The sequence below is a fragment of the Felis catus genome, chromosome E2 (assembly GCF_018350175.1).
Source record: "Felis catus isolate Fca126 chromosome E2, F.catus_Fca126_mat1.0, whole genome shotgun sequence".
Lineage (NCBI taxonomy): Eukaryota > Metazoa > Chordata > Mammalia > Carnivora > Felidae > Felis > Felis catus.
The window spans coordinates 30,915,895-30,931,326 of record NC_058382.1 but is presented as its reverse complement, the minus strand read 5'-3'; the positions used below and the strand labels follow the sequence as shown (position 1 = coordinate 30,931,326).

The window sequence follows — 15,432 nt, the reverse complement described above, 5'->3', positions numbered from 1 at the left end:
CTTCCTTGGCTCCTCTTCCTCCATCTATTCTTAGTATTGGTAGTTTTCAGCATGATTCAGTCCTCGACAACCCTTTTCTATCCATCCTGTAAACTTTGTTGTTTCTCAAATTAGGGTCTTCAGCCTTCTTTTCTATTGACAGTCCCTGAGAGATGAAATCTATTCATAAAACCAGCTGTTACTTAGACATGTCCACATGGATATCCCACTGATATCACAATCTCAAAATGCTCCAAATGCAACCTCTTTCTCCAAACCTAATAGTCTACTAATACTAAAGTTAAGCTCAGAAAAGTGCACACATCAAAAGAGAACAGCTTCATGAATTTTCTCAAATGAACACAAATGTGTAACCAGCTTCTAGATCAAGAAACAAGACATTATTGGGGCACCTGGTGGCTCAGTCAGTTGTGTCCAACTTTGGCTCAGGTCATGATCTCACAGTTTGTGGATTTGAGCCCCAAGTTGGGGTCTGTGCTGACAGTGCGGAGCCTGGAGCTGGCTTCGGATTCGGATTCTGTGCCTCCCTCTCTCTGTCCCTCCTCCACTCATTCTCATTCTCATTCTCATTCTCATTCTCATTCTCTCTCTCTCTCTCCCTCTCAGAAATGAATAAACATTAGGGGCGCCTGGGTGGCTCAGTCAGTTAAACATCTGACTACAGCTCAGGTCATGATCTCCTGGTTCGTGAGTTCGAGCCCCCCATCAGGCTCCGGGCCGTGGAGCCTGCTTTGGATTCTGTGTCTCCCTCTCTCTATGCCCCTCCCCCGCTCACAGGCTGTCTCTCTTAAAAATAAATAAACATTAAAAAAAAAAAAAAGAAAGAAACAAGACATCATTAGTTTCCCAGAAGTCTCCTCTAGTGCCTCCTCGTCCAGTAAAAATCTCCTCCAAAGGGTGAGCATGATGTTCTTTGTGGTTACACAATACAACCTAAGGCATTTGGGCAGCCCATCTTGAGTGGCAAGGTCAGGGATAACTCTAAGTAAAATCAGGTAGCAGAAATATATGTTTGATGCACTCCCCCATTTGCTATCCATCTCCAAACCTAAATGCATATTTCAGACTAGTTTGTAGATGAGACCAAAACTAGTAAAAAGGACACTTTAGCTACTTAAATAACAATTTCCTATGAAATGCAAACTAAGGCCTGTTAATACCCTTCAAAGGTATTTTCTCAATGTTGGGTAAGCTAACCGAATTATGTGAAATGCATCTTCTGATACAGGTTGCTTAAAAACTCAAATCTAGGGGCGCCTGGGTGGCACAGTCGGTTAAGCGTCTGACTTCAGCCAGGTCATGATCTCGCAGTCCATGAGTTCGAGCCCAGCGTCGGGCTCTGGGCTGATGGCTCAGAGCCTGGAGCCTGTTTCCGATTCTGTGTCTCCCTCTCTCTCTGCCCCTCCCCCGTTCATGCTCTGTCTCTCTCTGTCCCAAAAATAAATAAACGTTGAAAAAAAAAATTAAAAAAAAAAAACCCTCAAATCTATAAGGTTGCTTAAAAACCCATATCCCAAAAGTAAAAAATTCAATGAAATCAAAAGCAGAGATTCTTAAATATTTTGTATTTATGAATTACTATGAAGAGGTTACACTGTTCCTTTGTGGCGTGTAACGTAACGAAATGTAACGTAACTCTCTCAGGACAGTGTACCAGGCTGCTTAAACATTAGTTTAGAGATAAGTATTGCCTAAATCTCTAGAAAAGAAATACTAATAACTGCCACCAGATCAACTTTAGACATCCACCCTTTTTGGCTGAGAAGGTAAGTCAGATAAAAATATTTTCCATAATAACTTAGATAAGCCTTCATTATATTATTTGAAAAATGTTCTTAAAAATTTTTTTTAACATCTATTCATTTTTGAGAGACAGAGAGGGACTGTGAGTGGGGGAGGGGCAGAGAGAGAGGGAGACACAGAATCCAAAGCAGGCTCCAGGCTCCGAGCTCTCAGCACAGAGCATGACATAGGGCTCGAACCCCGAACCGTGAGATCATAACCTGAGCTGAAGTTGGACACTTAACCAACTGAGCCACTCAGGTGCCCCTACTTGAAACATATTCTTCAAAACAAAACAGTGCCTTTTAAATTTTATTTTCTGTATATTCTGTATTTTCTTCCAATGTTGTTCTATAGGCCTGGTACAGGTATCTTTTTCCACAAACTCATTAACCATTCTTAATCCAGGCAAAACTCTTTTTTAAATCCTAACTTTGTAAGAGATATTTCAAATATAGTAGTTTTCCACATAAACCTTTCAAAGTTCTAAATATCTACACATGACCTTTCTGTTCAAAAATGGTACATTTCCATGGTAGGAGACAAGTTGATTCTAAAACATTAAGTCATGCTTGACTGACATATTTCTGAGTAAAATATAGATATATTTTAAGATTTAAAAACTAGGGTTACTTACACAGAACACTGATTCTTGGAAACAATGAAGACATATTGGTTTATTATAAAGTTCTAAAACAGTTATATAGGTGATACTACAAAGGGGAACAAAAATTAGGTTGGTATTGATGAGTAATTCCTAAATGTGTGAGGCAGCCTTCATTGGAAGGCTGTCTGTTAAAAATAAAGACTCCTAATGAGAAAACCTCAGACAAACCCAAACGGAGAGACATTCTACAAAATCACTGACTAGTAAGCTTTACAACCAAAAACACCATAAAAGACAAAGGCTGAGGACTGTCCTGAATTGGAGGTGGTGTAAGGGGGGGTGACAACACAGTGAAATGTAGATTCCTGGCTAAAAAAATGGAACAACTGACAAAATTTACATGAGGTCTCTAAGTTAATAGAATCGTGTCAGTGTGTGTGTGTGTGTGTGTGTGTGTGTGTGTGTGTGTGTGTGTTTTCTTTGACAACAGTACTTTGGTTATATAAGATGTTAACCTTTGAGGAAGCTGGGTGAAGAGTCTAAAGGAACTCTGACCTATTTCTGCAAGTCTGAGATTAGTTCAAAATAAAAAGTTAAAAAAAAAATGACCGATTTGTTGGTCCCAACCCTATGATTCTGATCTAGTAAAGTGGGACTCCAATCGGACTTCTAAAAAATTCCTGAAGACATTCTGATGTTCCACTAGGTTTGGGAACCACTGGTTCAGAGTTATTGTCATTGAAAACTCTATGAACAAGTATTCAGGAAAATAAAACTATTTTATATTCATAGAGCACTTAAAATAGCAAAGTGCTTTTGCCTACAATATCTCAGTTGATCCTGAGAAAAATTCTGACATAGATAAGGTACTGGTCTATGATACTAATAGGGAAACTTCAGCACCAGAAGGTGAAATAAACTGCCCAAGTCATAAGTTTAGTAAAAGACAATAAAGGTCTCTTTATTCCTGGTCTACTTTTTAAGAACACATCTTACTGATTTTAAAATAAAATGACATTACACTTCAACCAGTCAATAGACACTTAATATCAATAAATATACATACATAGTTTAATGGATACAGAGAACTATGAAACTATTACTGTCATTTTGTAATTATGGTTAAAATTTATCTGATTTTCAAACAACCAGAAATCTCTACTGCATGTATAATAACAAATGATTCCCATAAATATTATGTGAGGGAAATCAGATGATCCAAAAGTAGAAAAAATAAAATCAGACAAGTAAAATACCCAATCATGGATCAGAGTCTACTGTGTGAATTCTAAAATAAGATTTCATTATAAATGAAACTAAGATTTCATTATAAATGAAACTAAAATTTCATTATAGACACATTCTTCAAATAAACTGACAGTTTGCTATTCTTAGAAATATCACCAAAGTAAAGTGCCAAATACAGAATATATTAATAATAAAGGCTTTTCACAAGCTTTTTTTTAAATTTTTCATTAAAGGAATCTGTTATCAATGTTAGCAAATTGCAGCAACAGATATTCAGGCAAGTGAAAGAACTAAATATCAAAACATTGCTTGTTTCAGACAGCAAAGGGCAATTTCAAACTAAGTATAAATTTGAAATGTTAATTCATTTGATAAGTATAGGCACTACAAAACCTCAGTGTTTATACTTGACATCTATATTTGATTTTCAGATGTAATTTATGCACTCATCTGAATCCTGCCCACATGTTTATTAGTAGAGGCTGGTGACAAGTTGCATTCTACACAGTGTCAACCTGTAATTGCCCCCTGCTGATTCTCTCTTTGCAATAATTGGACAAACAATGAATCTTCCCCAATTAGTCCATTTGTTGTAATTAATGCATCCAATTCATCATAAGTGAAGGAAAGAAGCAAAAATACTATTTCACATTACAACGTTGAAAGGCAGTGTGGCTATTTTTAAAGTCATAAAATATAAACTTTTTTTTTAAGAAACACTTTTAATCTGGTGAAATTTCTCCAATTTAGGGTCAACGCAAGACTCCAGCTTAAACTCCTTTGGGAAAAATAAGTTTTAAAAGGATTCTTTATTTTAGTTAATCCTTTAATTTGTGAAAGTAACATTGTACTGTATGCTCTTGGTAACTTGGGACTATAAAAGACTTCGTGTTTAAGGACAGAAAGGATTCTTTTTTTTTAACTGAATTCACTGAATTGTTTCATACACTTAGGATATAAGTATTAGCTAAATATTAATCATAGTCCACATATGTACCAGCATAGTTTCTTATTCTTAAAAAATACTTTGCTTTTGAGAAAGAAAAGGCGGGCGCCTGGGTGGCTCAGTTGGTTAAGCATCGGACTCATGATTTTGGCTCATGTCATGAGCTCATGGTTCATGAGATGAAGCCCCCCATGTCCAGCTCTGCACTGACAGCATGGAGCCTGTTTGGAATTCTCTGTCTCTCAAACATTGACAGAGTAGGAGCATTAAATCAAAAGCTTTACTTTAGTTGTTCTAAGATACATATTAACATCTATTGATTCCCACATCTAATACATTCCCACATATTAACATCTATTGAAATCGATTCATTTAATAATCAAATATATGCCATAGTTTTAACTTGCAATATTTTTTTTTCTTTCTTACACATAAATTATTGGTGTGTCTTATTAATCAATGACATCTTAGATTCAATGAAATACATATAACACATTGTTTGGTAATAACAGACCTTAGTAAGGTCTTATATTTTACATGAAGGTATACTTCTTAAAAATGGAACTGTACGGGCGCCTGGGTGGCGCAGTCGGTTAAGCGTCCGACTTCAGCCAGGTCATGATCTCGCGGTCCGTGAGTTCGAGCCCCGCGTCGGGCTCTGGGCTGATGGCTCAGAGCCTGGAGCCTGTTTCCGATTCTGTGTCTCCCTCTCTCTATGCCCCTCCCCCGTTCATGCTCTGTCTCTCTCTGTCCCAAAAATAAATAAAAACGTTGAAAAAAAAATTAAAAAAAAAATGGAACTGTAAATCTTCATTAAATTCATGATAACAAATAATGTATACTGTATCAATTCTTTCTGCAGATGAATGTGTTTCAGATTTTCACTGAGTTTAAGTTTAGATCTAAAGAGTGAAATCAACAAAACATTTTACCTGCTTGGCGTTTAAAAACTATAGAATTTCTATAGACTACTAGTGGTATATGATTAATAATTAAAAATACATAATAAATGTACACCATACATTTTTCAAAGTTTCATATGCCTAGAAATAATTAATACATTTATATTTTATCCAAACATATCAAATTGTTACTATTTTGAATAAATTCAATCAGGGTCTTGTCACTTTATTAATAACATGGACTATAAAGTGATAATTCTCAATTTCTGATGATTCATTGTATTTTTCCCTCGGATTTTGTTTGTTCATTTTTTCCTCTATATATTTTGTTATTTAGATATAAATATATCTCTATAGACATGCATATGGACAAACTTACATTTAGTTTTGTGTAAAAAACACATATATAAATATATGTGTATATATATACGATATTAGGTAATTAATAAATGTTATTTTCCCTCTTCCTTCTTGGAATTTCAAACCATAGCAAAAAAGGGCACAATATAATTTCAAAACTTAATTATGTTCATTTTCCTTTATAATATGACATCCTTAATTTCTACTTGAATATTTAGATGTTTTCTGCTTTAACTAAAGAGAAAGGCTACTTCTAGCACCTAACATCTAGCATACAGAAAGAATAACTATGGATGGCACAAAAAAGAAGACAGAAAGTTTAATCATGAAGGACTACTACTGATTAAAATTATGGGGCCACAAAACATTGTTAAGTACCAAAATCATTCTACCTATATCAGTCCAATAATCTGTAATCTGTAATATAAAGAAGTATCCTAATTGGCAACACATAAACATAATTTAAATGTCAAAACTACAAACCACAAATTTAAAAATGCTTCAATCAAATCATGTGATATTCCTTTTAAATTTTTTAAAAAGTTATTTCAGAGAGAGAGAGAGCAAGCAAGCACAGTAGGGGAGCAGAACAAAAGAGAGAGAGAGAGAGAGAGAGAGAGAGAGAGAGAGAGAGAGAGAGAGAGAGAGAGAGAGAGAATATATCCCAAGCAGGCTCCATGCTCAGGGCAGAGCCTGTCATGGGGCTTGATCCCGTGACCCTGAGATCATGACCTGAGCCGAAATCAAGAGTCAGATGCTCAACTGACTGATCCACCCAGGAGCCCCAAATCATGTGATATTCTATCACACAATCTCAAATCACAAATAGAGCCATAAGAAAATTCTACTTGAAGTCTTAGAATGAATTTATTTTATAATTTAACTTTCTACTGTTACTAAGCCATTAGTTATATTCCTGTGGTTTCAGTGAAGGATTAGTTTGCCATTTCTGTTTTTGATTTAACAAATCAAATTCATCCATTTGGTGCCATTTGATACTTAACCTTTCACTCATTTATCCATTCGACAAAATTCATTCTATTCCATTCATGGAGCATCTATTACGCGCCTACTATTACTAAAAAAAATCTGATATTCTACATGAAAGGGAGCTTGTTAGAACCTGACTGCCAAGATCATGAACAACATTAAAATAGGAAAAGGTTGTTTCCTGCCCTACCTCACTCTTTATTTCACACCTGCCATTTCCATTTCAACTCACACTCTTCCCCATAATACTGTGGGCAACCCTTTCAAACTCCAGGCATATTTCAAACAAAATTTACCCCTCCTAAATGCTACTCTAACTACTTGATAAGCAGAAGAAGCATGCTCATATGAAAACAGCCATTAGTAACCTATTACCCCTCTTAAAAATTAGCAACTGCTTTTGTTTGTCCATTTGATTTTTTTTAAGTATATGTGCTACTAAATTGAGCACTCTCTGCTCAATTTTTTATTTATTTATTTAAATTTTTTTTTCAATGTTTATTTATTTTTGGGACAGAGAGAGAGAGAGCATGAACGGGGGAGGGGCAGAGAGAGAGGGAGACACAGAATTGGAAACAGGCTCCAGGCACTGAGCCATCAGCCCAGAGCCTGACGCGGGGCTCGAACTCACGGACCGCGAGATCGTGACCTGGCTGAAGTCGGCCGCTTAACCGACTGCGCCACCCAGGCGCCCCATCTGCTCGATTTTTTAACTGGTCTCATTTAACTGGTCTCAGAGCCTTAATAGAGAATCTAGGCAGGTGAGTGAAAGTTTAGGCTTGAAAGAAGGGGCGTGGCTCATGGCCACAGCTTTCTCCCTAAATAGCTACGTGCTATTTATGCTTTCAGAAAACAATAATGGCTAACATTTATTAAATTCCAGGTACTGCTCCATATGCTTTAAATCTTATTAAATTATTTCATTCTCAAAATAACACAATGAGGCAAATACTATCATTATCCCCTTTTCACACAAGAGGAAACTAAAGCTTGAAAAGTTCAGTATCTGTCCAGGGTCACACTGCTTATAGGTGACAAAACAGGAATTTGTACAAATGTTCCTGGCTCCAAAGTCAAAGAACTTAATCAAATTTGCCCACTGTGCACCAGCCTAACTCACAGAGGTGTGAAGATTAAATGAGACTCTACAAAAGTGCTCTGAAAAGGATACTTTTTTCCTTGTATTAAAAAATTCATCTACAAAAGTAGCAGAAATAATAAAAAGGTTTCAAGCACACTAGCAAGCAAGCAGAAGCAAAACAATGACACGCATGGGTTAAATAAACACCATTTCTGATTATATATCAACCATAACTTACTGTTTACAAATTTAGTTACTCTTAAAGTTTCTATTTCACACTGCTGGTGGTTAAGCTCCAGCACACATTCCCTTCAACTTCATCTGATATCTATCATTTGATATTAGCAACAGCTAATTTTCTCAAACTAATAGAAAAATAAAACTTTTTCAAGCAAACGTTTAATATATCATGAAATACTGTTAATTAAAATTATGCAACTAAACTACTTAAATGATGACTTCACACAGAAATTAAAAACTTGGCAAATTCAAAATTTAAATAGCAGCTTACTGGAAAGCACAGTAGTGAAAATATTTCAGCTGACTAGAACAGGTAAGCTTCCATTTCACTTACTTGGCTGCAACTTATAAATTCCTCTATCAAAAGGATGTTCTTATATTCTCAACAAGTTTTTCTCTAGTAACTCCTCAGTGTCTTGCCACGTACTTATCTTTTCAGAACAATTCTCACCTATTTTCTCAAGAATGCTATCTCTAAAAACAATTACTAAATTGATCAATGCTGTGCAGTATTAAAATCATTTAATAATCTATTTCTAACAAAAATATAAATACCCCAGGATAAGTCAAGCATTCTACTGTGATATGTTACTACTCCCTACCACATTACATTTTCCAAAAATCCATGTTTCTCTATTATAATTATTTCCTAATGTCCCCTTATGTACATTGCTTTTCTTGAACCAGATTTACTTCTTGTATCTTTTGCCTCTAAAAGATATTATTCCCTCCTAAATTTAAAGTTACTGTAACTTTTGAAGTTTCTTTACCAGTTTCTCTTGGTTTGTGCATTATTTTTTGAATGCCCTTCCAAATAGTACACCTCTTTGCCTATGTATCTGTGTAAGTTAAAACTGAAAAACTTTAATTATACTAACTCTTAATGCATTGAACGATTAAATACAGGGTTTCCTATTTAAAACTAGAGAGAATATTGGAAAAATCAGATACTTTCATGCCCAAACCATTAAATATAAAAGGAGCAGAAATTTAACTTTCAAATTTCATTTTAGCTGTCTGCAAATAAAATGCAAAATCACAAATATTAATCACTGCTCTATCACGGCAAGAGAGCCCATGTTATTTAATGGTTGGGATGGAAAGGCATCAAGCCATAACAATATAATTCAGTTTGGTGACTGCATTTAAAATGCTGAGAATCAATGTCTTACAAATTTTTGTCAGTTCTCGGTATCTATACAGTGTATCAGTAATTTCTTACGCAAATGAAGATTTTCATAATAAACAAATTCTTTACCGTGTACTCTTTTGTGTGGAAAAACAGAAAACAGGTTGAACACCTTATCTAAAATTTCACATAAAGCCTTCAAAAATGACCAAATATTTCTGCAAAAATAACTCTAAACTGTTGGCCCTGGGTTATTTTTACCCTTGCATGCAAAAACTTGCATATAATACATATATTAACATTTATTACATTTTATTTTTGAAAATGTATTAGATAAGTCATCAGATAAAAACACTGAGCATTAATGTACCCTCCTAGAGCAATTCCTTGTCCTTATAATTCTCTTGGAGCATTAATCCTCACCTGGCCTCTTTATTACATAAAGTAAATCAGAGAGAAAGTGAGGGAATAAACCAGGGAGAGCTGAACACTGCTCATCGTTGATTTACGTGGTCTTGGTTTTCCTGCTATTCCATTTAGTCCAAAGTTGTGGGTTTTTGAGAAAATACTGTATTTCACGTTTCCAATCTATAAGGTGCCCAATGAAGTACAACTAAGAGGTAAAGAAACCTGATAAAAATATTTCAGTGCACTTCCTACCAAGGAAGTGAATTTGGAACTGGCACAGCAATGGGTTTGGTTTTGTTTTCCTTTTTCTGTTCTATGTATGCAATGTTCTCCTATTTTAAATTTCTTTTACTAATATTAATGTACAGAAAGCTATGTTCAGAGAAGATTAAAACGCAGTAAGTCTTAATTACTCAATTCATTCAAAAAGGAAATAAGGTACACATAGTATCTAACAACTTAAAACTTCAAAGTAGGAGTAAAATACATCACACGCAAATCAAAAGTAAAAGATGAGACAGACTGCACTTTGACAAAAAAATTCAAAGGAATTACATTGATTTCGAAACCAACTTACCCAATTTTTGTCTTCTCTTTCAACTTTGAACAAGTTTTTGTTTTTTTGCTCTCTTTGTCCTTTGGCTTGGATTTCATCCGTCTACCTTTCTTTTCCTCTTTTCCTTCAACTGAAGCACTAGGAAAGTTCTCAGGACTCATTACTCGTGGAATATTGCGTTCCCCACGCTCCTTTGCTTTTGCTATGGCCTCTGATATTATCCGATTAGCCTTTTCTTGCTTGCTTTCTGATTCCACCTTTTTTCTCTGTTTCTTCTCAGACATGATCCTCACCTGGGTATTCTGCAACTTAGTGTATGTCCCAGAACCGTCACTCTTCTTGGAAGATGGAGGCTAGAGAAATCAGAATACTTTTTACACAACATGCCAAAGTACAGCTAAACGATTAACATAAATATTTGAACATTTAAAGTTATGCTCAACGAAGTAAAATACGTGAGCCAACATGTGAGTGCTACAAACAAATGTAAAATTGTAACATTTTGCTGATCTAGAAATTAGTGTTGGTATATAAAAAAGCTCAACTACTGCTTTTAAAAACGGTTAAAGAAGGATAACGTAGATTCACTGATATTTTCACAGCATTCTTGATTAGTTAGCTGATTCAAATTTTGTCCTGTAAATATTCTGTACATTTGAAATAAAAGTCTTTTCTTTCCTTTTCACTCCAGAACTGTGGAATTTATTGATAAATTTAAAATAGCAATTTTGATTTAGAATACTCCTTATAGTTTATTATTATTTTTAGAAATACAAAGCTTCTCTGCTTTACAAGAAATTAGAACTAGAACCCAAAATCATTTAAATCATTTTTTAATGTGCAATCTACGCAGCAACATAGCTAGTTAGTAAACAGACATTCCCATACTTAAAATTAGAGAAAGTTTTAGTTTTTCCGTGAAAGAGTTAAATGTGGATTTTTTTTTCCTCTCTCTATATCATAATTATTTTGCTCAAGCAATTCTGGAAAAAAAAACAAGTTTTACAGTTTTACGTTAAAATTATTAATATTTTAGCAATATCACAGGAAGCAGATCAACAGCATTTAAAAAAGAATATCCTCTTCAAACACGCATTCATCCACATATACTTAGATCACAGTTTTGTTATGTTCTTACCCGTAAACATGCCTCTGACTATAGCAAAGGAAAAAACCACCAGGAATTTCCAAACACATTTTCATGCTGATTCCAGTGTGCTTCACTGGATATCTTTTCTATACCTGCCTCATCAAAGGTTTCATAGCAGTGCTGCAGCACTGGGAAAGGAAGGAGGGTTTAGAACGCTCACTAAAATGCCACCTTAAGGCCTACAGGCTATAACAAATAACCAAGACTCGAGAAAACAGCAACAAGCTCAAGATGGCGATGCAGTACGACTCCCGCAGCAGCAGCCAGTAATAAGGAAGGTTATTCAATCCCATTAGCCTTTTAGCCCAAAGAACCCCTCCTCCTCCCACTCATTCAGGCTTTCACTTACCCTTCCTCTTGGCCTCTTCACTGAAGACATTTTTGGCGTCAGACAAAGGCTTGCCCTCTGCTTTTTCACCACCCCAGGCAGTGCTCAAGAAAAAAGCATTGAAAGAAGATTCCTAAATGGCCTATTTAGCAAGCTGCAACCAAGAGATGCACAACCCTCCACAAACACACATTGTGATTTATCAACACATTTCTGCCTTGGCAAGTTTATATCCACTGTTCATCCTATTTAGATATGAAAAAGGCTATAAACCCCTCCTAAAAAGCTGGGTTTCCTCAATAGCTGTAAGCAGATAGCCAGATTCCAACAAAGCACAGAAAGAAATGAATGCACAAAGCATCAAAATGCATCAGCATGAATATTAGAGATGTCGTTAAAAATACTGACTCCTTCTGCGGAAGTAGGCCAGCAGATGGTGCTACCAGTTATTATTCCATTAGACTCTGCAATTTAACCCCCAATGGACTGTTCTTCCCTCCATGTAACACATTAACTCTCACTCTGCCATTTCCTGCAGTAAAGTTTTAGAAAATATACGTAAAAGCTGATTTTAGAAGAACATCTGAAAACTCAAACTGTGGTGAAACGGCTTTACGCAGCTATCAATATTTTAAAAAAAAAGAATCCAATGCAATTTTTACTGGAGAAAAATACTTTTCTCCAGGACACCATAAAATACTGGAGCTAGGGGAACAGCTAAAGACCAGCAAGGGTTAAAGAGCAGGTCACACATAACAAGTGACTTCGTTAAGAAATTAGGTGAGTTCTCTTCGGATTCTTCTAACAAAAGCTAACACTGTGATTTTTAAAACAGACAAATGAGGCTATTTTCATTTAAATTCTAAAGAGAAGTTTAAGATTTTGAAAAGAACACACGGAGAGCTGCCTATATGCCCACAGAGAGCAAATAACAACACTTAAATTTTTTCCGTATTTAAACCTGGAAAAATATACTAATGAATATTTCTAACATCAAAAACACATGAAATTCCTGACCTTGACTCCTCATGTTCTATTTTAAATGAACTGCTGAGTTTTTCGGATTAAATTTTGGTTTTAGTCCCTTGCTAAAAATAAATAACAAGTCTTCCTGAATTTCAGCAATACAGCTTCTCTTTCTATAAAAAACTGAGGCTGAAATAATAAGAAATGCCCTTAAGTACCTAAAACAAAATTTTCACTGCTTTAAAATTCAAGTTTACTTCTTTCATTAATACCATTTTTTTTTCAGTCAGTCTTGGCAAGTTATCTGATATTTCTATCAAAGAACAATTTTTGTTTTTTTCCCTTTTAAACCAAAGGTCTCAACACAGAGTAATATTATGCGACTGATCACGAATTAAGACCAACTGGAAGGCAGGGGAGGAAATTAAGGTTTACAGAACCAGGAAAGGCAAGGAGAGGATCTGACTGCCCTGAGGGGTCATCTACACAAAAATCACAATGACCAACAGTAAGGGCTTATTACTTACTGAGTGCTTACTAAGTTCAAGGCACTACTCTAAGCATCTTTCACCTAACAACTAACTTAATCCTAAACAATAGTAGGATAATAGTGATAATGGAAAGGAGAGGAGTAGCAAATGATAGATACATTCTTAGAGCAGTATCGCAAAAAGAAAGAACGACCTGAGAGCAAGCAAGAAAAATCATAATGGTAACAGTAATGGTAAGAGCTAACACTTATTTAATCCTTACTGTGTTCCAGGCACTACTCTTCATATTACACATATAGCAACTCCATTAATCTTCAAAACAACCCTGTGAGCCATGCACTTACAGCTGAGGATACTGAGGCATGAAGAAATAATTCCCTCCAGATCACACGGCTGCTGACTGATAAAGCAAGGATCAAAAGGCAAAGAACTCACTAGGAAAACCATACTCCTAACCACTATATGGTATCATATGTGGTTCAAATATCATAATTTACACAGATTAATCTGAATACAAAGAAACTAAGTGACTTTCTCAAAATTGCAGAGACACTAGTAATAAAGCTGGAATGAAATTAATTTTTCCCAGTGCCCTTTCCAAGACGTAGAGATTAACCAGATATGGGTGGGTGAAGAGCAGGAAGGATCAATGCTTGGCTTCTAGACCAAGGCTAGGTATGAGAAGGTAAAAGAAATAGGAAGTCTAGGCAAGAAAGGATGTGTAGATGTGTGTGGTTAAGTTTAAAAGCTCTAGTAACTGAAAATTTGAGACTGGATCCTCAGAGAGGGTAGGGTTGGAAAAGATGATGTCAATTCTCTCGCAGTTTTCTTTCAACATCCTTAACTCGCTGACACTATCCTCAGAACCTAAGATGATTTCCAAAATATATCACTTCTCGCATTAAAGTTTTTCAACAGATTCTATTCCTTGACTCAAAATCCCAATTGTTTAACAATAAATCTTAACAGTGGACAGTAATAGAGAAGTCCATGGTCATATATTTCTTCTGCTATTAGAATGCAATATTTTAAAATGATATTCCCACAGAACATCAATTACTGAGGTGTTAAGTAACTGAACATTTTTAATGTAGGTCATTTCTCAATTCACACATATACACAAACATACAAAAGGATAGCTGATGTGCTTTTTTTAATGCCATACAGTCTTTCTCTTTTCCCTTATATAGGCACTCATCAAATTCTGTCAAGTCCACTTAATTATATTTTGTTCTATTTTCCTCCTCATCCCAACAGCTTTGCTGTATCAATTTCCCACTTGTTATGGTTACACTGTAGTTATACAGAAAAATATCTTCCTTATCTTTGGTGATGATGAAACATTAGGTCTGCAATCTACTCTCCAATTCTTTACAAAGTCAAAGAATTTCTTTGTATTTCACTTGTGATTCTTCTGTAAGTTTGTCATAGTTTCAAATTATTTTTTTAACACAAGTTGTTTAAAAATCAAAAATAAAGGCAAAGATCTTGCTTTCACAAAATCCATATGGTAAAGGACAAAAAAACATACAAAAAGAAGGCACATATACTAATATCATATGTAAATGTTTATAAGACAAAGAAGTCATAGCAAAACATAAAGATGATCTCATATGTGATATATTATGCTGATAGCAACTGAAAGGAATATATGGAGCATCCTGTATATCATATTTCATACTGGGGAAACTCAAGGATTTACAGTATGAGTGTTTTTCAAACCACAGGTCATTACCTAATATCAACTCATGATATAAACTTAGTGGGTCCAGATGAAACAGAACAGAATGAAAAAGTATGGCATATAGCCTTTATGAATGCTACATGCTACAAAATTTAAAAGTTTTCATACCACCTATTACATCTTTTTCCTTCCTGAGAGACAGAAGCAAAAGAATTTGTTCAGAAATTAGAGGCATTAAAATCTGAGGGGTGGGGGAGTCAGATCTTTCCTCTCTTGATGGAATGATTTTCCCAAACACTCACCCAACCCACATTCCAATGGGAATTTGTCCATTTCATATATTTTAGTTGTATATAAATAATTTAGATTATTGAATTACCAGTGTGTAGACGCGAGTGGAAATTATAAATTTCCAAAAAAGAAGGGGAGAATGGTCACATGGCTACTATGCATGTACTATAGAACACAGGCTCCTTTATTGGAGGAAATACATATATTTCTATTTCATATATTTTTAAAACAGTATGAAGGAATAAAAGGTCTCAAATAATAAAATAATAATAA

The 15,432-nt window shown here is 35.1% G+C and overlaps 1 protein-coding gene across 11 annotated transcripts in view; it reads right to left on the bottom strand.

The window, feature by feature from the left end:
• CHD9 (chromodomain helicase DNA binding protein 9) overlaps positions 1-15,432 on the bottom strand; it is a 236,562-nt gene that overhangs the window by 99,348 nt on the left and 121,782 nt on the right. For 7 of the 11 annotated variants that reach the window (XM_045046396.1, XM_045046397.1, XM_045046399.1 and 4 more), the window contains exon 3: positions 10,271-10,602. In XM_045046396.1, the coding sequence (XP_044902331.1) occupies positions 10,271-10,602 (332 nt within the window). Of the gene's footprint in view, positions 1-10,270; positions 10,603-11,387; positions 11,700-11,748; positions 13,411-15,432 lie in introns of those variants that run through there. The other 4 variants (XM_045046402.1, XM_045046401.1, XM_045046403.1 and 1 more) reach the window with 4 other exon arrangements.